Source organism: Phocoena sinus, chromosome 16, assembly GCF_008692025.1.
Source record: "Phocoena sinus isolate mPhoSin1 chromosome 16, mPhoSin1.pri, whole genome shotgun sequence".
NCBI classification, from domain to species: Eukaryota; Metazoa; Chordata; class Mammalia; order Artiodactyla; family Phocoenidae; genus Phocoena; species Phocoena sinus.
In genome coordinates this window covers 63,156,556-63,179,548 of record NC_045778.1, presented here as the reverse complement: position 1 = coordinate 63,179,548, position 22,993 = coordinate 63,156,556, and the positions used below count along the sequence as shown (strand labels likewise).

The 22,993-nt window shown below is 41.8% G+C and overlaps 1 protein-coding gene across 5 annotated transcripts in view; it reads left to right on the top strand.

Annotated features, from left to right (window-relative positions):
* Positions 1–785: 785 nt before the first annotated feature.
* The window catches only part of SORCS1 (sortilin related VPS10 domain containing receptor 1), a 575,069-nt gene continuing 552,861 nt past the window's right edge, over positions 786–22,993 (top strand). For all 5 annotated transcript variants that reach the window (XM_032609239.1, XM_032609238.1, XM_032609234.1 and 2 more), the window contains exon 1: positions 786–1,509. In XM_032609239.1, the coding sequence (XP_032465130.1) occupies positions 958–1,509 (552 nt within the window). In that variant the 5' untranslated portion in view covers positions 786–957. The remainder of the gene's footprint in view (positions 1,510–22,993) is intronic.

Sequence of the window (22,993 nt, the reverse complement as noted above, 5' to 3'; positions counted from 1 at the left end):
TTCCAAGTTGCTCACAACGTAGCCTTCCCGTCCTCAATGAGTGTGCAGTCCCTTAGGGAAGCCAAGACACGCCCACAAAATGCAGTAAGATTGGGTTCAAATACAGTGCGTGCTTTATTTAGGAGGTCAAGGAAGAAATCTAAGCGTCATAATTGATGGGAAAATCCCCCAGAACACACACACACACACACACACACACACACACACACACTCCTGCGATCTTTTAATTACATCATTCTCTGCTGATGCTGGGACACACAGACTCTTCCCAAGGTAAGGTCAAGGTGCCAACTCACTGAGGCTAAGAATGGAAAGAGCAGAAGCCCATTCATCCCTATTTTCTAAACTGAAAATGACCAGGGAGGAAGAAAAAGAAAAGAAAACAGAAACAGCTACAGAGACTGATAGAAACAAACAGGAATAGGAAGTCCCCAGCACAGTGACCACTCCGCCAGGTCCGGGCTGGCCGCCCCCACGGGAGGGGCACTCGGGCTCTGCGCGGAGGCCGGCGGCCGCGGGGGCGCACAGCGCGGCGGCGAGGAGCGGGCGGCGGCGGCGCAGGCGAGCCCAAGGGGAGGGTCGGCGGCGCCTCCAGTCCCCACAGCCAACCGCGCGCAGCGCAGCTCGGGAGCGGGACGCGGCGCTCGAAGCCCCGGCAGCGCCCGCCCTCTCTTCCGTGTTGCCTGCCCGCGCGCCAGCGCCCGCTCCGCCCGTGACTTCACTTCGGCTCCACCCCCGCGTGGCTGCGGCTCGCTCCGTCCGAACCCGCGCTCGGCAGCAGCCCAGCCCGGGCAAGCGGCCGCCACCTGCCCCGAACCGCCTCTGCCCGCCCCCACCGCGGCCCAACTTGGATGGAGTTGGGGTCCTGAGCTCCTGGTCCTCGTAGCCGGCCAGCGGAGAGCCCCGCGCCGCCACCTCCGGTCCGGGACCCCCTCTCAGCTCCTCTCCGCTCCCGCAATGGGAAAAGTTGGCGCCGGCGGCGGCTCCCCAGCCGGGCTGAGCGCGCTTCTCGCCGGCGCGGGGCTCTTAGTCCTCTGCGCCCCGGGCGCCTGCGGCGGCGGCTCCTGCGGTCCTCCGCTGCACCCCAGCTCGGCTCCACGCTGGGCTCCGACCCGAGGGGGGCTTAGTCACCTGCGGCCGCGAGGCAGGGCTCCTGCCACGCCCCTGCTCGGACGCCCCCTGTTTGCAGTGGCTGCCGGAGACCGAGCGCTGTCCCTGGAGCGGGCCCCGGGCACTGGGGCGTCGGTGGCGATTGCTCCACGCTCTGACCGGAGGAGACGGAGTGGAGAGGATCAAGAGAAGGCAGAACGGGGAGAGGGCATGAGAAGACGCCCCCGGGGAGTGCTAAGGGACAGAGGGCAGCAGGAGCCTGGGACTCTGGAGCGGGACCCGGACAAAGCCACTCGCTTCCGGCTGGAGGAGCTGAAACTGACCAGCACTACGTTCGCGCTGACAGGAGACTCAGCACACAACCAAGCCATGGTCCACTGGTCTGGCCACAACAGCAGCGTGAGTATAATGGGACTGAGGGCAAAGGGGTGGAAAATGGAAAGGGTTAAAGTCGGCTGTGTGATCTGATTGAGAATTTGGGGAAATGGGGTTTCTGGACTTGAAACATTGTGCAAACTAAAGTCTTCCCTGCCCGCCTCCCCAAGGATTTAATGTCACCAACTAGGAGACCACCCCTTTCCCACCAACACCGGAGTCCTCTCCAAACCTCTAACAAAGCTTTATACAGGGCAGACAGATCCCTCTTTCCCGTTTCTTTGGTCTCCTTTGTGTAGGATGGAGCCGAAGACCAGGCAAACAGAGCGGGTTAAAGTATTCTGAATGCAGAGGTGAAAGGGTTAAAATTCCAGGCAGTCTGGTGTTCCCTCAAGTGACTTTCTCTTTAACTTGCTAGACTTATGGATGAGAGCACGTAAGATCAAAAAGTCTTTATTCGTAGCCTTTTAATTTTATTTTTGTGCGAAGCTCCTAACCCCCTCTTCCCAGCACGGAAGAGAAATTCAGTGGATGGTAAGGAGCCCTTAATGTATTCTGTTTCTGGGGACCAAGTGGATGCAAGTTTCAGGACGGGAACTCTCCAGCATCTTCTAACAGCACCAGCCAGTGTGTTTTGAGAGCTGGGGCTTTCCAGCCTGTGAATGAGTGGTTGTTCTCTGGCTTGATCTGTCCCAGGAAGATCAGATATGTCCCTGTGACAACAGCTCCCTGTTCTCCCCCATTGCCTGACCTCCTCTAGTGAAGAGCACAGATAAAGACGTAGCTCTCCCTTTATTAAGTGGGGAGAGGGATTGCTGGATTTCCAGGAGGCTGTCACTGGGGAGCGTGGGTGCAAGTCCATGAGCTGTGCCCAAGATCAGGGAAGGTTTTAGATGTTTGGAAAAGCCCGCATGTCTGGAATTTGAGGGAGCTATTCCAGCTTAAACTGCACCTGGAAACTTCAAGGAGCTGAAATAGTAAAGAAAGAGCTTTGGTGGTGATAACTGCAGGTGATTTAGAAGTATGGAAACTTCACCAGGCTGCATTGAAGCAGACAAGAAAATAAAAACCAAGGATGGGTAAACTGAAAAAAAAAATCAAAGTTTCAGCTTCTCTCAGGTTACTGAGATTGTAGTATTTGTACTATGCACAGTCTGCATCCTGGTACATTTCAAAATATTTTCAATCGTGATGTTATTGCCAGAAACCTTCCCGGGGAAGTGCCACTTTAGTGAATTGTGCTCACTGTCAGCTTTTTTAATGAAAGTTGTGAACATTTTAAAATAAGAGGCTGTCATTATGGATTCCTTGGGTACATAGATATAAATTGTATTAAGGCAAATTGTGGTAAATAGTATTTTGTATCGTGTCTCTGTCCTGAGAGCCTCAGCACGGTTTTCCCTACAATTCAGCCTTCATGACCAAGGCTATGGTTTTATATGGTTCTCCGGACTGGTTTAATCAAATAATTGAAGCTGAAATTCTTTTCATTCAAGTTCTGGAGACCCTTGCCCTCATTCCTTACCTTAACTGTCCTATCTTTCATATCATAACCACTGAAATTAATCCCCCAATTTGAACCTGAATCTTCTTAAACCGATCAGATAACTTTCGTACTGCTTTAGATGATTAACTCAAAGCTTCTAGCTTTAAGGGGCAATTTTAAACACATCAAACATATTAAATCTTGTATCAAGAAGTAAAGGACTTTGGACTCAAAATATTTCTGGCTTTTAATGTAATTCAAGCCGTAAAATATCACTCACCCATTAGACCTCTAGTCACCTATTGAAAGATCTTGGAAAGAGCAAGAAAGGGAGAGTACATCTTTGGCAAGTTTTAAACTCCATTTAAGAAATGGTGCCAAGCACTGCCAGCCTTTTTTTTTTTTTTAAATGGTGCTTATAAACCCAGTCAGGCTTCTTAGGGTCAGGGCTTGAAGGGGTGACACGTAAGAAAGTCTGAGGTAATGTAGGAAATAATCAAGGTGTTAAAAGTTGGAGCACTCAAATCGTGTATACGAATGAGATTTCTATCGTATTAAGTCTCTCATTCTATAAGGACATACCCTCCATCCATGCCCACTTACATACAAATTGTTGTTGTTTTTCTTCAGTGTATATGTATAAGTAGTAGAGGAAGAGAAATAGTCTTGTATCAGTATCCTCCACAAAGTAGTCCCAGATTCGTAGGAGAGATAAAGTTTAAAATATATTTTGAAGGTAAGGGAGGCAGAAAGAAACTTTTCTAGACAACTTTGTGATGTGAAAAGCAGAGTGGAGACCTGAGTTCTGGTTCTGCCTATTTGTGGTTTGATCTTGGCAAGCTGATTGCCTGAGTGTGAATTTCCTCATCTCTAAAACAGGAGGGGAGGATGCCTGTCAGATTCATTACTGAGAATTACAGGCCAGGATATAGTTAAGAGAGTGTTGTGACTGTAAAGTACTGTATACCTCTTTGTAACTCTCATCTCATGGCACTTCACATTCCCCCCCAGAGCAAGAAATCCACTAACCTAACACTGAGGACAGCAGTGGGTGGGAGCTCTCATTTTCTTCTCATTTAGCTGCTGTTCCCCATAAATCCACCCCCAGCCCATTCAGGACCACTGGCAGTACACATCCTCTGGACCTGTCTCACCTTTAGCTAAAAGCCTTTGCTAAGTAGGGCTTCTGATGACAATAACACCTGCATTAAAGGTGTAAATGTATGGTAATTATAGGCTGCCTATCAAACTTGTGAAGAACTCTGGATCCTTCTCTCACCTCCTTCCCTTCTCCTTCCTGCCCCCTCCGCTGTTGGACTTATGCAGTTGTGTAAGGATATGACTGTTTTGCCTTGTCCGTGGGTGTGATGTGATTCCTCTGTACTGCAGTCTAGCTTGATGGAAAGTGTTGATGGAGTTGGTGGAACACCTGGGGGGATCTTTTGGCATGAAAAGTGCTGGGTATGAATCATTTGTCATGAGCTTGGTATCGTAAGAACATATTGTTCCTACCCTACTCATCCAAGGCATGCTGTGCCCTGATCTAAATTTATAGAGTAATTCTTAGTTTGGTAAAATATATATTTGTCTATACCTATGTATGATGGGGATGCGTTTATTCCTTATTTCCAAGGAATTTCAAAGTGCTGCGCTCATTAATCCTTACAATATCCCTGTTAGGTAATAGACAGGTGTCAAGTGTTAATACCTCTTTTTCATATTTTTATGCTGGAGTCAATTTGAATATTTCAGTTCACTGTCTTGTCCCTTTCTCACTAGAAATAGTGTTACAAATTGTTAACAGAGGCTTTTACTTGACATATTTCGCTGTTATGACATCTTTAATACTGCATTTATTGTAGTGAATGACGATCTGGTTGGTTTTCATGTAATTCTTTGCCTTTTGTTATTCTGGGACTTGACATTTACCATCCACCCTTAGTGAGTAAACTGAGTCCCAGTGAGTCAGGTTTTTGAGTAATGTCTTACATTCATCGTTTCACTTAATTTTCACAAAAATGTTATGAGTAGCTATTATTATCTCCATTACATTAATGAGGAAACTGAGGCTCCAGAAGGCTAAATGACTTGCCAAGAAGATATAACAGTTCAGTGGCAAAGCAGAGGCTGGCACCCAGGGTGATCTGACTTCAAAACCCCACAGAAGGGCTTGTCTTAGAGACTTTAAGGTAGGACAGAAAAACTCAGACCTTTGGGGATCTGTATTTTAAATAATCCTGTTTTGGGTGGATTTCAGATGGTGGTGAAGGAAGACATAGTCTTAGCCGGAAGCTCTATCTCTTTGTAGAAAAGCAAGGACTATATAGCATGTGCCTGTCACATTGCACCCTTTACCTTAAAGTAGTGATTTGGCTGTTCTCTTATCCACCCACATCTTCATCTTTACTGAGACATGGGATCTGTACCTGATGATTCATTGAGCACGAGGTAATGTGCCATCATTCAGATCTGGTGTTCTTCAGGAATAGATTCCTCTTCTAAGTTAATTACAAGTATGATTTTATAAAGAGTTGCCTATGAACACTTGATTTGGCTATACATTTTGACATAAGTTTTTTTACCTTTTTTTCCAAAGTAAACTGACGAAGGATTTTAGATTTCTCTAGCAAGCCACATAATACCTTCTCTGATCAGTGTTTTATGCTATTAATGGGTGTTAATATGGTATGACATGGAAGGCAGTGGGTTTGGAAGCAGATTTGAGTTTGAATGTTAGCTCTCCTGCTTCCCAGCACTTTGCTTTGAGCAAGAAACTTAAATTCTTTGAGTTTCTGTTTGCTCAACTAAAATATGGGGAGAGCACGTCTTTTTCTGTTTTGTTTTTTTTTTTTTTTTTTCCCCAGAAGATTTGACATCATATATACAAACTGGCTGGTACATAGTAAGTGCTCAATAAATGCTACTTCTTATTTTTGTAGAAGAAGTACTTCTCTACTGGGTTTTTAAGACTCCTGGGTTATAGTCCTGGCTGTACACAAAAATTAGATATGTAGTGACAGCCTGTAAAAATTTTGTGGCCTCAATTTTATCCTCTGTAAAACGACACAAATAGGCCAGAGCATCACTGAAATCCCTTACAGGTTGAAATTCATTAAAAATTTTTGTCAACCTGTAGGTGTTGTGCACCTACTACATCTAAATAAAGTCCACTGGGAGTGTTCAGGATGCAGAAATGACACAATGACCTATACCCTTGACCTGTAAGTGAGCAAGCCTTTCATTTCACAAGATTCTTCCTCTTTCCATGGTTTATATGCACATCTATTAATAGGAAATTAAGGCATTTGAGACCCAAGCAGGCATTCATTTCAATGTAGATTTGCAGCAAAATATAGTTTATTAGGTTTATTGCATCATATCTTCAGGTTAAGGCACTTGGTATCTTTGAACAAAAAAAAGTGCTTAATGTGAAATTGGAAAGTAAAGCTCTCTTAAGATATTTTAATGGGATTTTCTAGACTCATCAATGTTGACTCTGGGAACTATGTCCACATCCTTTTTTTTTTTTTTTTTTTTTTTTGTATGCGGGCCTCTCACTGTTGTGGTCTCTCCTGTTGCGGAGCACAGGTTCCGGACGCTCAGGCTCAGCGGCCATGGCTCACGGGCCTAGCTGCTCCGCGGCATGTGGGATCTTCCCAGACCGGTGCACGAACCCACGTCTCCTGCATCAGCAGGCGGACTCTCAACCACTGTGCCACCAGGGAAGCCCCTGTCCACATCCTTTTAAAGAAGGACCCCAGAAACTCATAAACTAGGGTAGAGAAGCTGGTGCAATTGTCTAATTTATTTAAGAGAATAATAATTGCTCACATTTAAGGTGAGATTGTCATATGGCAGCATTATGCTAAGAAGCTTACACAAATTATCATATTTACTTTTAATTCTATGAATGGGTATTGAGTCCTAATATTTGTCAGGCATTGATAGTAGGGACATATGTGGAGTGATGTGCAAAGATGAAAAGAAATGATACCTGCCCTCAGAGAGCTTTCAGTTTGCTGCCCAAACAATGCTCTGAAGAGGTAGCAGAAGGTAAGTGTCCTCTGAGGGTGTCACATGCTATAGGAGTTCAGAGGAGGGATGGGCAGGCATCTTCTGGCTGGGGTGGTCTCCAAACTTCATTGCAAAGCAGGTGTTTCAACTGAACCTTGAAATGTAGAGAAATTTTTAATTAAAAGATGGAGATTATTACAAGGATATTTTGAGCTGAGTGGATGGTGTGAGTAAAGGTCAAGCGTAGAGATGTAAAGGTTCCTATCTATATCAAGGAAGTTAACCTACATTAAATGTAAACTATGTTTAACTAAGGTCTTAACCTTAGAAATAGTTTTTAAAATATGATTTAAGCAAAAACATATACACACCCATCTCCTAGTGAGCTTGGCTGTATTCCAGGCCCCAAAGAAAATAAAAACCTCTATGGTCACTTGAAGGCATGACTGCCATTATTTATCCATTAAATTGCAGCTGGAGTCATCGTTGTTCCATTTTTACCTTTTGACATTTTTCACACGCAGTTTTCACAGACGGACTTTCTTTTGTTTAAGTTCTTGATTAGAAATATCAGTAGCTGGGCTGCCCGGAGGGTAGATTAATTTGGCTCCCTGACAACTTCTGTTAACTAAACGTATGTAATATGTTTGTCCTGTCTTTATGTTATGTCTCAGTTACTGTCCTTTATCTCTGGCTGGAAAGGGTGGAGAATACATCTGTGTGTCCTAGAGGGGAAACTAGCCAAACAGTGTCCCTACAGTGGCCAACAGGATGGCAGAGAAGAGGCGTGGTCAGCGTGATGTGGAACCAGGCTCCAGGAAAGGGCAGTGGTTACTCCTGAGGAGTGCGCCTCCTTCTCCCTTGGAATGGATGGAACAATGAAGTGGTTGGCAAGAAACAAAGCTGGACTCTTACTGTGCACAGTTTATAAGGAAGAAGAGAGCCTATTCTAAAATGTAGGTAGGGGGATAAAAAGGACGTGAATGCTCTGCAGGAAATCCTACATGAAATTTTACACGTGTATAAAAGATATTGTGTCTATTTCTATAGCACTCCTGAATGTCCTTATACCACTTTAGATCAGTTATAGCCCTTTTCTTTTGCAAAATGCTTCAGTTTTCAGAGATGGGAACATTACTTCCATGACTTCAGTTTTATTTTCACCACAGTCCTAGGAGATAGGAAAAACAGATATCATCCGCGTTTCTCAAAGAGGGAAAGCAGGGCGTTGGTATTAAGCAAGTCCGTTAGTGGAAGGACAGGGTCAAACACGTTTTGTCACACTGTACGACTGATTCTCGGTTTGGAACACCGCTGGCTTTCCACAGCCAGGAGATGGGACGCAGCTGCATCCTAGCCTCACAGTTTGCCTCAAGCCTATGCATCTGTGTGTCCAAAATGGTTGCCATTGAGGGATGAAGTATGGAGGTTGGCCATGGAGCTCCTGAGTTCCAGGCTCAGCTATTCAAGTTATTTATCCTGGGCTTCAGTGCAAGGACAAAAGTCATGTACTTGGCATTATTTAAATCTTTAAAAAGGGACCCTGAGGGGAGGAGATGGGACTTTTTACAGGTGAGGGGTCTCCGGCAGTAAATAACCCATCTATCGTGTATGTTCCACTGCTAATGGTCTTTGGAGATGAGATTGCGTATCACTGGGCTTATTGCAGCAGGGGGTTGGGGAGAAGAGGGGGAGAGTCACGTCCTCCCCTCTTCAATTGTCTTATGCCTATGAAATCTAGTTGAAAATAATATTAAGTATGGTCTTGGTCAAAGGAAACTAGAGCTTCAACTTTGGGGAGCAGCATTAGTCAAACTGAAGGAGTGCCTTGTTGATGCTAATGGATTTTATTTGCTCAAGGATTATAATAGAGTTCCCAGCTGTTGCCTTCTCCACTTCCTTTAACTTTTGGGTGTGGGGTGGGGCAGGTGGGGGAAGGGAGCAAAGGAGAGTTTGCTGCACACCAGGGATAGCTCTCTGCAGCCAGATGAGCTACATTGATTATAAGAGAAATCGCTCTTAATGATAATAATATAAATAGCCATCAATTTAGTGACCAGATTCCCTGGAAGTACATTCTAGGGCATCACCACGTTATTCACTTCATCCTCACACCACCCTTACAAACTAGATGTCATTATCCTCATTCGAAAGCCGAGGAAGTCAAGGCTTAAAGATCTTGCAAAGGAAACCATAAACAAGACCAAAAGACAACCCTCAGAATGGGAGAAAATACTTGCAAATGAAGCAACTGACAAAGGATTAATCTCCAAAATTTATAAGCAGCTCATGCAGCTCAATAACAAAACAACAAAACCCAATACAAAAATGGGCAGAAGACCTAAATAGACATTTCTCCAAAGAAGATATACAGACTGCCAACAAATACATGAAAGAATGCTCAACATCATTAATCATTAGAGAAATGCAAATCAAAACTGCAATGAGATATCACCTCACACCTGTCAGAATGGCCATCATCAAAAAATCTAGAAACAATAAATGCTGGAGAGAGTGTGGAGAAAAGGGAACACTCTTGCACTGTTGGTGGGAATGTGAATTGGTACAGCCACCATGGAGAACAGCATGGAGGTTCCTTAAAAAACTACAAATAGAACTACTATATGACCCAGCAATCCCACTACTGGGCATATACCTGAGAAAACCATAATTCAAAAAGAGTCATGTACCAAAATGTTCATCGCAGCTCTATTTACAATAGCCAGGACATGGAAGCAACCTAAGTGTCCATCAACAGATGGATGGATAAAGAAGATGTGGCACATATATACAATGGAATATTACTCAGCCATAAAAAGAAATGAAATTGAGCTATTTGTAATGAGGTGGATGGACCTAGAGTCTGTCATACAGAGTGAAGTAAGTCAGAAAGAGAAAGACAAATACCGTATGCTAACACATATATATGGAATTGAAGAAAAAAAATGTCATGAAGAACCTAGGGGTGAGATAGGAATAAAGACACAGACCTACTAGAGAATGGACTTGAGGTTATGGGGAGGGGGAAGGGTAAGCTGTGACAAAGTGAGAGAGTGGCGTGGACATATATACACTACCAAACGTAAGGTAGATAGCTAGTGGGAAGCAGCCACATAGCACAGGGAGATCAGCTCGGTGGTTTGTGACCACCTAGAGGGGTGGGATAGGGAGGGTGGGAGGGAGGGAGATGCAAGAGGGAAGAGATATGGGAACATATGTATATGTATAACTGATTCACTTTGTTATAAAGCAGAAACTAACACACCATTGTAGAGCAATTATACTCCAATAAAGATGTAAAAAAAAAAAAGGTCTTGCCTGAGGTCACCGAGCTCAAAGGTGGGGGCAGACATAGAATTCGATTTTTCCCCTTTCTGGCTCCAGAGCTTTTTCTATTTGATCATGCTCTCCCTTCGTCAGGGTTTATCTCTGAATTTCTTTAGAGAGAACTTGACAAGTCAGTGCGGAGGGGTGGTGGGAGAACTCTTGGCAAGAGCACCCCATCTCAGGGCGCTCCCTTTCGCAACACCCCCATCTCAGGTCCCTGACCTGATACACTTTACGAGGTAATAAGCTGCTATGTGATGGAGCTTGATCAGAGCCCTCACCTCCCCCGTCCTCTCCCCAAGAGCGGATCATCTGGGGTTATTAGTGTGTGTCATCTTGTTATCCTTGGAGGATGTGTAGGATGTGCCGATTGGTTTCTCCCTGCTGGCTAATGACCCTAGAGTGACAGTGTGGACAACTTGTTCACTCTTTAAAGGAGGTGCTAATAAGAATCATGTTATCAGGCAACCAACTTATCAGGTTGTGCCCCGAAGCCAAAGGACTGATGCCTCTAGTGGTCTTCCTCTAATCAGAGTTGCAGGGGCTATTGAGACACAAAACTGTGGGCCATGGATCCAGGGCCTATGGAGGGAGGTTAAAAGTAAAAGGTCTTTCCCTATCTCAATACTTCCCAAAGTGCACTCTTGATTAGAATCATTAAAGGGGAGGAAAAGCTCTTTTAGGCATGGTTGTGACTTGCCTAGAAACCTGTCTGCAGCACTCTTTACCCTGCCTTGCATTTTTCTGAGTTGGTGGAGGAATTCTTGCCTGAGCAGGCGTGGGCTCTCTCCTTGGACACTTAGGGCAGCGTTTCCCAGAGTTTGTCATCATGGAACCTCCTTTTGAATCTGCTGATGGAGAGTGGGAATCTTTATGTTTTTCAAACTCCCTTAGGAACACTAAAGGTTGAAAATAATTTTCCTAAAATCTATGTGTGAGTTTTGGGGTCCCTGAACCCCTTCCATTGTCTGCACAATCTTATGTCAATAGGCTTTACTTTTCCCCAAGGAGAGCTGATGCCCAAAGCTTTTATCAGCTTCTCAATGAAAATTATGACCCCAATGGTGAGGACCCGGTAGAAGGTTCTCTAAGAGAAGGAGAGATGATTACATGGCACAGCACTGGTGCCCCAGGCAGAGAAAGATGGTACCTTTCTGCAAGATGGTGCTGTTTCTACACTGAATATATTCTATGCAGTTATCTTTCCTGGATGTCCATATGACCATGGGCAAAACAAGTGGCTAAAAGAGTACATTACTTTAAATATAACATAATGTTTAGTGATTGGTTTGAATTCCCACTCCTAGGTATGCTAACTTGGGCAATAAGCTTTGTAATTCTGTACCTTAGTTTCCTCGTCTGTTTAATGGAAATAATAGTGGTATATTTTCTATGTGGTTTCTTGATGGTTGAAAGAGACAATAGATCTAAAAACGCTGAAAGTGGCATCTGCCATAGAGTAAGCAATCAGTAAACATTAGCTATTATTATTATCATCATTACTGTGTTAGTACTAGTACTAATAATGCTCGAGTATGATGTACTAAAAGATGTTTGTAATACGTTGCTCATTGCTTCTGTTTCTGTATTTATGTTTTTTCATTCCAGTTCCACTTTCTTATAAGGAGGTCAGGACTCTCTTCTGCTCTTTTTTTGGCATGCCTTTCAGCATCTCTAGCTATTTGCACATGATGGTTGTAATAGGGTTCTGGACCCAATTTCCAGTGTGTGGGCTGGGGGCTGATAGGTTCCACAGCGACAATCAATTCTCTGACACCAGCTGGGTGTCCAACAATTTAACTCAATTCTGACACTGTCTACACAGAGGTCACATCAGATTTCACAGGTTAAGGGCTCAGTCCCACAAGACTGTCCCCCCCACCTCCCACTTCCAAGGCCAGCCCCAAGTCCAGGTTATCACCTGTGCTTCTGAGCGACAGGCTATAGATTGGAAGGTTCAACGACTCCCTTCTTGGGTTTGATTAATTGGCTAGAGTTGCTGGCTCACAGAACTCAGAGAAACATTTCACCTACTAGATTACCAGTTTATTTTTAAGGATGTAACTCAGGGCCAGCAGATGGAAGACATGCCTAGGGCAAGGTATGGAGAAAGAGCGTGGAGCCTCCCTTTGCTCTCTGAGTGCACCATTCTTCCTGAATCTCCACCTGTTCACCAACCTGGAAGCTCTCGGAACCCTGTCTTTTTGGGTTTTTTATGGAGGTTTCATTACATCAGCACAGTTGAATAAATCATTGGCCATTGGCCGTTGATTCAAACTCCAGCACCTATCCCCTCCCCAGAGGTCAAGGGGGCTGGACTGAAAGTTTCAACCCTCTGATCACATGGTTGGTTTTTTGGCAACCAGCCCACATCCTTAACTGTGGTCCGAAGTCACGTCATTAAACTCTCATCACAGGAAAACCCAGGGGTTTGAGGGGCTCTGTGCCAGAAACGGGCACTAAGGCAAAATGTATATTTCTTATTATAAATCACAATATCACACTAACTTACTGAATATTTTGCTGTTTTATTTGCTGTATCCTTGGGGAAAACTGGCTTTCATATAAAATAAATGACCCATGACCTTCCATATGAGTGTTGTACAATATTCAGCCATTAAAAGATTGCTTATGTGTTTATATATATATATAAATTATATTTATATTTATAAATTATTTACATTTATAAATAAATATATCTATATATATTTATTTTGGGAAAGCTTCCACAAAATACCAGAAAGAGGAAATAAAATAATACATAAATAATAAAATATAAAGTAGTACAGATGTAAGCGCCACAAAGTAACGGTTTCTTTTTTTTTTTTTTAACTGGGTTGTTGCCTTGTATATCCTAAGTCCCTAGACTTAGAAGTGGCTCAATATATGTATATATATTTTTGGAATTTTTGAATTTTATTTTTTTATACAGCAGGTTCTTATTAGTTATCCATTTTATACATATTAGTGTCTACATGTCAATCCCAATCTCCCAGTTCAACGCCCCCCCGCACCCCCCCAAACTTTACCCCCTTGGTGTCCATACGTTTGTTCTCTACATCTGTGTCTCAATTTCTGCCCTGCAAACTGGTTCATCTCTACCATTTTTCTAGGTTCCACATATGCGTTAATATACAATATTTGTTTTTCTCTTTCTGACTTACTTCGCTCTGTATGAGAGTGTCTAGATCCATCCGCATCTCTACAAGTGACCCAATTTCGTTCCTTTTTATGGCTGAGTAATATTCCATTGTATATATTTACCACATCTTCTTTATCCATTCGTCTGTAGATGGGTATTTAGGTTGCTTCCATGTCCTGGCTATTGTAAATAGTGCTGAAATGAACATTGGGGTACATGTGTCTTTTAGAATTATGGTTTTCTCTGGGTATATGCCCAGTAGTGGGATTGCTGGGTCATATGGTAATTCTACTTTTAGTTTTTTAAGGAACCTCCATACTATTCTCCATAGTGGCTGTATCAATTTACATTCCCATCAACAGTGCAAGAGGGTTCCCTTTCTTCCACACCCTCTCCAGCATTTGTTGTTTGTAGATTTTCTGATGATGGCCATTCTGACTGGTGTGAGGTGATACCTCATTGTAGTTTTGATTTGCATTTCTCTAATAATTAGTGATGTTGAGTAGCTTTTCATGTGCTTCTTGGCCCCATATGTCTTCTTTGGAGAAATGTCTATTTAGGTCTTCTGCCCATTTTTTGATTGGGTTGTTTGTTTTTTTAATATTGAGCTGCATGAGCTGTTTATATATTTTGGAGATTAATCCTTTGCCTGTTGATTCGTTTGCAAATATCTTCTCCCATTCTGAGGGTTGTCTTTTCATCTTGTTTGTAGTTACCTTTGCTTTGCAAAAGCTTTTAAATTTCATTAGGTCCCATTTGTTTATTTCTGTTTTTATTTCCGTTACTCTAGCAGTCCCTCAAGACTGCTTTGGCTATTAGGGGTCTTTTGTGTCTCCATACAAATTGTAAGATGTTTTGTTCTAGTTCTGTAAAAAATGTAACTGGTAATTTGATAGGGATTGCATTGAATCTGTAGATTGCTTTGGGTAGTATAGTCATTTTCACAATATTGATTCTTCCAATCCAAGAACACAGTATATACCTCTCCATCTGTTTGTGTCATCTTTAATTTCTTTCATCAGTGTCTTATAGTTTTCTGAGTACAGGTCTTTTACCTCCTTAGGTAGGTTTATTCCTGGTATTTTATTCTTTTTTGTTGCAATGGTGAATGGGATTGTTTCCTTAATTTCTCTTTCTGATCTTTCATTGTTAGTGTATAGGAATGCAAGAGATTTCTGTGCATTAATTTTGTATCCTGCAACTTTACCAGATTCATTGAGTAGCTCTAGTAGTTTTCTGGTAGCATCTTTAGGATTCTCTATGTATAGTATCGTGTCATCTGCAGTGACAGCTTTACTTCTTCTTTTCTGATTTGGATTCCTTTTATTTCTTTTTCTTCTTTGATTGCCCTGGCTAGGACTTCCAAAACTCTGTGGAATACTAGTGGTGAGAGTGGATATCCTTGTCTTATTCCTGATCTTAGAGGAAATGCTTTCAGTTTTTCAACATTGAGAATGTTGTTTGCTGTGGGTTTGTTGTATATGGACTTTATTATGTTGAGGTAGGTTCCCTCTATGTCCACTTTTGGTGTTGAATTTTGTTGAAAGCTTTTTCTGCATCTACTGAGATGATCACATAGATTTTATTCTTCAATTTGTTAATATGGTGTATCACATTGATTGATTTGCATATATTGAAGAATCCTTGCATCCCTGAGATAAATCCCACTTGATCATGGTGTATGATCCTTATACTGTGTTGTTGGATTCTCTTTGCTAGTATTTCGTTGAGGATTTTTGCATCTATATTCATCAGTGTTATTGGTCTGTAATTTTCTTTTTTTGTAGTATCTTTGTCTGGTTTTGGTATCAGGGTGATGGTGGCCTCATAGAATGAGTTTGGGAGTGTTCTTTCCACTGCAATTTTTTGAGGAAGATGGGTGTTAGCTCTTCTCTAAATGTTTGATAGAATTCACCTGTGAAGCCATCTGGTCCTGGATTTTTGTTTGTAGGAAGATTTTTAATCACAGTTTCAATTTCATTAGCTGTGATTGGCATGTTCATATTTTCTATTTCTTCTTCGTTCAGTCTTGGAAGGTTGTACCTTTCTAAGAATTTGTCCATTTATTCCAGGCTGTCCATTTTATTGGCATAGAGTTGCTGGTAGTATTCTCTTATGATGCTTCATATTTCTGTTGTGTCCGTTGTAACTTCTCCTTTTTCATTTCTAATTTTACTGATTTGAGTCTTCTCCCTCTTTTTCTTGATGAGTCTGGCTAAAGTTTTATCAATTTTGTTTATCTTCTCAAAGAACCAGCTTTTAGTTTTATAGACCTTTACTATTGTTTTCTTTGTTTCTATTTCATTTATTTCTGCTCTGATCTTTATGATTTCTTTCCTTCTACTAACTATGGGTTTTGTTTGTTATTCTTTCTAAATTCCTTTAGGTGTACGGTTAGATTGTTTATTTGAGATTTTTCTTGTTTCTTGAGGTAGGATTGTATTGCTATAAAATTCCCTCTTAGAACTGCTTTTGCTGCACCCCATAGGTTTTGGATTGTCGTGTTTTCATTGTCATTTTTCTCTAGTATTTTTTGATTTCCCCTTTGATTTCTTCAGTGATCTCTTGGTTATTTAGTAGCATATCGTTTAGCCTCCATGTGTTTGTGTTTTTGCTTTTTTTTCCCTTTAATTGATTTCTAATCTCATAGCATCGTGGTTGGAAAAGATGCTTGATATGATTTCAATTTTCTTAAATTTACCAAGGCTTGGTTTGTGACCCAAGATGTGATCTATCCTGGAGAATGATCTGTGCACACTTGAGAAGAAAGTGTAATCTGCTGTTTTTGGATGGATTGTCCTATAAATATCAATTAAATCTATCTGGTGTATTGTGTCATTTAAAGCTTCTGTTTCTGTATTAATTTTCTGTCTGGATGATCTGTCCATTGGTGTAAGTGAGGTGTTAAAGTCCCCCACTATTATTGTTTTACTGTTGATTTCTTCTCTTATAGCTATTAGCAGTTGCCTTATGTATTGAGGTGCTCCTATGTTGGATGCATACCTATTTAGAATTGTTATATCTTCTTGGATTGATCCCTTGATCATTATATGATCATTATATTGATCCCTTGATCATTATATCATTATTATATCCTTCCTTGTCTCTTGTAACATTCTTTATCTTAAAGTCTATTTTATCTGATATGAGTATTGCTACTCCAGCTTTCTTTTGATTTCCATTTGCATGGAATATCTTTTTCCATCCCCTCACTTTCAGTCTGTATGTGTCCCTATGTCTGAAGTGTGTCTCTTGTAGACAGCATATATATGTATCTTGTTTTCATATCCATTCTGTGAACCTGTGTCTTTTGGTTGGAGCATTTAATCCATTCACACTTAAGGTAATTATTGATATGTTTGTTCCTGTTACCACTTTCTTAATTGTTATGGGTTTGTTTTTGTAGGTCCTTTTCTTCTCTTGTGTTTCCCACTTAGAGAAGTTCCTGTAGCATTTGTTGTAGAGCTGGTTTGGTGGTGCTGAATTCTCTTAGCTTTTGCTTGTCTGTAAAGCTTTTGATTTCTCTGTCAAATTTGAATGAGATCCTTGCCGGATAGAGTAACCTTGGTTGTAGATTCTTCCCTTTCATCACTTTAAATATATCGTGCCACTTCCTCTGGCTTGTAGAGTTTCTGCTGAGAAATCAGCTGTTAACCTTATGGGAGTTCCCTTGTACGTTATTTGTCGTTTTTCCCTTGTTGCTTTTAATAATTTTTCTTTGTCTTTAATTTTTGTCAGTTTGATTACTATGTGCCTCGGCATGTTTCTCTTTGGGTTTATCCTCCCTGTGCTTGGGTTTATCCTGCCTTTGCTTCCTGGACTTGGGTGGCTATTTCCTTTCCCATATTAGGGAAGTTTTTGACTATAATCTCTTCAAATATTTTCTCAGTTCCTTTCTCTCTTTCTTCTCCTTTTGGGACCCCTATAATGCGAATGTTGTTGAGTTTAATGTTGTCCCAGAAGTTTCTTAGGCTGTTTTCATTTCTCTTCATTTTTTCTTTATTCTCTTCTGTGGCAGTGAATTCCACCATTCTGTCTTCCAGGTCACTTATCTGTTCTTCTGCCTCAGTGGTTCTGCTATTGATTCCTTCTAGTGTATTTTTCATTTCAGTTATTGTATTGTTCAACTCTGTTTGTTCTTCTAGGTCTTTGTAAAACATTTCTTGCATCTTCTTGATATTTGCGTCCATTCTTTTTCCTAGGTGCTGGATCATCTTCACTATCATTATTTTGAATTATTTTTCGGAAGGTTGCCTATCTCTACTTCGTGTAGTTGTTTTTCTGGGGTTTAATCTTGTTCCTTCATCTGATAGAATGTCCTCTGCCTTTTCATTTTGTCTGTCTTTCTGTGAATGTGGTTTTCCACAGGCTGCAGAATTGTAGTCCTTCTTGCTTCTGCTGTCTGCCCTCTAGTGGATGAAGCTATCTAAGAGGCTTGTGCAAGCTTCTTGATGGGAGGGATTGATGGTGGGTAGAGCTGGATGTTGCTCTGCTGGGCAGAGCTCAGTAAAACTTTAATCTGGTTGACTGCTGATGGGTGGGGTTGGGTTCCCTCCCTGTTGTTGTTTGGCCTGAGGTGACCCAACACTGGGGCCTACCCGACTCTTTGGTGGGGCTAATGGTGTACTGTAGGAAGGCTCTCACCAAGGAGTACTTCCCAGAACTTTCGCTGCCAGTGACCTTGTCCCCCCGGTGAGCCACAGCCACCCCCCACCTCTGCAGGAGACCCTCCAACACTAGCAGGTAGGTCTGGTTCAGTCTCCTATGGCATCACTGCTCCTTCCCCTGGGTCCCGATGCGCACACTACTTTGTGTGTGCCCTCCAAGTGTACAGTCTCTGTTTCCTCCAGTCCTGTCAAAGTCTTGCAGTCAAATCCCTCTAGCTTCAAAGTCTGATTCTCTAGTAATTCCTCCTCCCGTTGCCAGACCCCCAGGTTGGAAAGCCTGACGTGGGGCTCAGAACCTTCACTCCAGTGGGTGGACTTCTGTGGTATAAGTGTTCTCCAGTTTGTGAGTCACCCACCCAGCAGTTATGGGATTTGATTTTATTGTGATTGCGCCCCTCCTACCGTCTCATTGTGGCGTCTTCTTTGTCTTTGGATGTGGGGTGTCTTTCTTGGTGCGTTCCAGTGTCTTCCTGTTGACGATTGTTCAGCAGTTAGTTGTGATTCCAGTGCTCTCACAAGAGGGAGTCTAAATGGCTTCTTAAGTTTACTTCTACTTTTGAAATTCTCTCAGTTTGTCCATAGTTTTGGTGTTGTTGTTTTTCCATAAGTGTGCATTGCTTGATTTATTTTTTAAAGTTATTTGAAAAGTGGTGGTGGGGGGGGAAGAAACAAACAAAACGGGAGAGAGTAAGCAAGTTTGTGAACTTGGACACATTAGAATTGCATTCCAGACAACTGAACTTGACAAAGAGCCCAAGTTCAAGTTTCCTGACTTGCTTTCAGTCCCTATTATTGGGAAGGAGCCGGTGCCCAGGGTTTTTGTGAAACAGCAAGATCACTCTGCTTCTCTCTTCCTTCTCTTTTTTGTGGTATGCAGCATCAGGGGCTTCCAGGCCTTTTGTTTATTGTCCTCTTTGTTGATTACAGAGAGAGAGATCTGTAGGTAATTTCACCCACCTGACTACACCTGCTGAAAACTCTAGTAGCTTCCAGTCCCCGATAAAGAAGCATGCATTTTAATTTAAATCTCAGTCTCTTTCTTGATCTTGGACTCCATCTCTCCATCATATATGTGTATTTAAGTGAATACATCATAGATGTGGGCATCCCAGGCATCTCTGTACATTCAGAGCAACTTAACGCACTGATGTCTTTAAGTATCTGCTCTTAAAAGTGAAAGACTAAATTTTGTTATATGGCCACAGTGAGGATGTTTACTGACTGTGAGAGCTGAATGGAAGATGATCTCCAGAATGAGGAGAGAGGTAAAGAAACCAAGAGGAAGAGACTGAGAGACAATGGAAGCCAAGAGATGGAAAAAGAGAATGAATAAGCGGAGAGGAAGAGAGAGTATAGGATCATGACAGAGGCAGAGAGAGACAGAGAGCAATTCAGAGACAGGAGAAGTGGACTAAGAAAGAGGAGGATAAAGAGAAGGCGAGGGGCAATGAGCCAGTGATACTGTGGACTGGGAAGGGCAGATGGAGAGACAAAGACAGCCTTGTAACAAACACGTGGAGACAGAGTAAGTCACAGAAAGAGAGTTAGAGATGAAAACAAGAAAGGAAAAGTGTCAGTGAGTAGAGAGAACTTGTTATCAATTCATAAAATGTGCAGAGTATAGCAAATTTCTACTTAGTCTGACCGTATTCTTTCCACTGTAGCAACAGCACATCTCTGGCCTTTGGCCCTGGGGGGTTTCACACCCAGCCGGTCTTGTTGCTAGCATCAGCCAGTCTTGCATGTGGGACAGCTCTGAGAGCCATATATGTTGGTGAGCTGGGTGTAGGGTGGAAGGGGTGCATGCAGTATTTATGCATTTTAAAGAATCCCTTAAATCCCTTCGGGAAATAGGATTGATGGTCTGGAAGGTGGAAGGGCAACTTTGAACATTTCCTTTTATACTAGTCCGTGCTATTTTGAATTTTTAATGGGAATGCATTTCTTTAATAATAAAAATCCTAAAACATGTTTTAAGTGGCTGTTGAGTCAGCACAGGGCTGAGTGCTGGGAATACAAAGATAAATAACACCTGATCTTTACCCTTGACGGTGCATATTCTGGTGGAAATAGACACATAAACAGATAAATAGCAATTTAGTGTGATAAACACATAATAGCTGTAATAGAGTTTTGTGCAAAGTGCTATGGGATCAAAGATGAGTGGGGGACAACTAATTTTTTTTTTTTTTTCCCCTGAGAGTAGGAGGCAAGGCTTTAAAGGGAAGTGACATTTAAGACAGGTCTTTATACAAGGTTAGGAGTTTTGCAGATAGGATAGGGTTGGGTGGGAGGAAAGGCCACTCCTGCCCATTTTAAACTCCCCAGATCTTGGGTCAACAAGTGGTGACTGAAATGGTACTTTCTTTCTTCATCATCTCAGTGTCCAAGATATTTGGAATCAAGGCTCATAGTGTGTTTAAATATCAGATTAGACTCCCCAGTTTAAAATGTCCTGTTAAGTACTTGGCCTCAAACTGGCCAAAAAATCTGATTTTTCCAAAGGGAAAAGTTGTTCCCTTGAATCTTTACACACCCATGTGTGCTTGCACATGCATGCACCCAGATTCACAAACAATTTTAAAGTATTTCTATCTTCTCTATTCACAGTAGAATTTGATTAACTAAGCAATCATGGGATTTTTGTTGGCCATTCTATATGTTTTAAAGGGTTAAAAGTGGGTGTTTATATCATTTTCTTGATCATGCTTCCCTAGTCAATATGGGAAACTGGGTGCATTAGGATGAGTTGGATTGTCACCACTTAGGATTGGAGTATGACTATTCAAAGCAGTAAGAGAATGCACTAGAGTCCACATCAGTGTCACCCAGACTTAAGTGGTTATGCCTTACAAATAGAAGACAAAGCATACATAAATACATAGAAAATTACCAAAGAATAAATTTGGCTTTTAACTGGTTGTCCCCTTTACCTCCTTCTTGTCTACAAAGAAGAAAAAAAATAAAGAAAAAAGAACAGAAGTGGGTAGCTGGTGAGGAAAGGCATGGCCAGAGTTAGGGGGAGCATGTGCTCTTAGAACCCACTCACCAGCTCATGAGTGGGTGAAAAGACACTTCCCTGACCTTTGAGTTCTTCCCTTTCCATCCTCATAACTTTCAAACAGACTGGCTTGAGATGATGTTACAGTGTCCAGATCTACCTTTGAGGTATCCTGATTTAGGAATTTTTGCCTAGCATTTTGTGCTACTGTTGTAGATTAAATGACTCAGGAATTTTGTCATTTTGAAACAGAAATGACTTGGGAATGACTTTTTCAGCTGTTAACAAATATGTCCTTAGATATATAAATGACTATCCCCAAAGAGTAGGATGAGGTCTACTATGATCTGAATGTTTGTGTTCTTCCCACAAGCCATATGTTGAAATCTAACCCCAAACCTGATGGTATTAGGAGGTAAGGCTTTCAGGAGGTAATTAGGTCATGAGGATGGAGCCCTTATGAATGAGATTAGTGCCCTTGTAAAACTGACCTATGGAACTCCCTTGTCCTTTTTACCATGTAAGAACATGGCAAGAAGACACCATCTATGAACCAGGAAGTGGGCCCTCACCAGATACTGGATCTTATGACATTTTGACCTTAGGCTTCCTAGGCTAAAGAACTGTGAGAAATAAATGTCTGTTGTTTATAAACCACCTAGTCTATGGTATCTTCTTATAGCAGCCCAAACTGACTAAGACAAGCTCTCTTTCAGTCACCTAATTTGGTTTAATTTCCTATACAAGACTCTCCTTGATATTCGTTTAACTTAAAGTCTTAGAGAAAGGAGAAGGAAAAAAATTATATTTGCCTTAAAGCTCACCAACTTTAGAAGTACCTGAGTACCTCATATCAACCTAAATGTAGGTCTTGAAAATATTTGTGAAGAAGTAACAATGACATTTCCCATTAGAGGCATAGAAATTAACTTATCTTTCTTTTGCAGGTGGGATTTGAGGTAGTTTAAGGCAAGGGCTGGCAAACTACAGCCCATGGGCCAAATCTGTCCTACCACTGTTTTTTTTTGTATGACCCACAAGCTACGAATGTTTTTTATATATATATATATATAAACATCTTTATTGGAGTATAATTGTTTTACATTGTTGTGTTAGTTTCTGCTATATAACAAAGTGAATCAGCTATACGTATACTTATATCCCCATATCCCCTCCCTCTTGCATCTCTCTCCCACCCTCCCTATCCCGCTCCTCTAGGTGATCACAAAGCACTGAGCTGATCTCCCTGTGCTATGTGGCTGCTTCCCACTAGGTATCTGTTTTACATTTTGTAGTATATATATGTCAGTGCCACTCTCTCACTTCATCCCAGCTTACCCTTCCCCCTCCCCGTGTCCTCAAGTCCATTCTCTACGTCTGTGTCTTTATTCTTGTCCTGCCCCTCAGTTCTTCATGACCATTTTTTTTTTTTTTAGATTCCATATATATGTGTTAGCATATGGAATTTGCTTCTCTGTTTCTGACTTACTTCACTCTGTATGACAGATTCTAGGTCCATCCACCTCACTACAAATAACTCAATTTCATTTCTTTTTATGGCTAATATTCCATTGTATATATGTGCCACATCTTCTTTATCCATTCATCTGTCGATGGACACTTAGGTTGCTTCCATGTCCTGGCTATTGTAAATAGTGCTGCAATGAACATTGGGGTACATGTGTCTTTTAGAATTATGGTTTTCTCAGGGTATATGCCCAGTAGTGGGATTGCTGGGTCATATGGTAGTTCTATTTTTAGTTATTTAAGGAACCTCCATACTGTTCTCTATAGTGGCTGTATCAATTTACATTCCCACCAACAGTGCAAGAGGGTTCCCTTTTCTCCACATCCTCTTCAGCATTTACTGT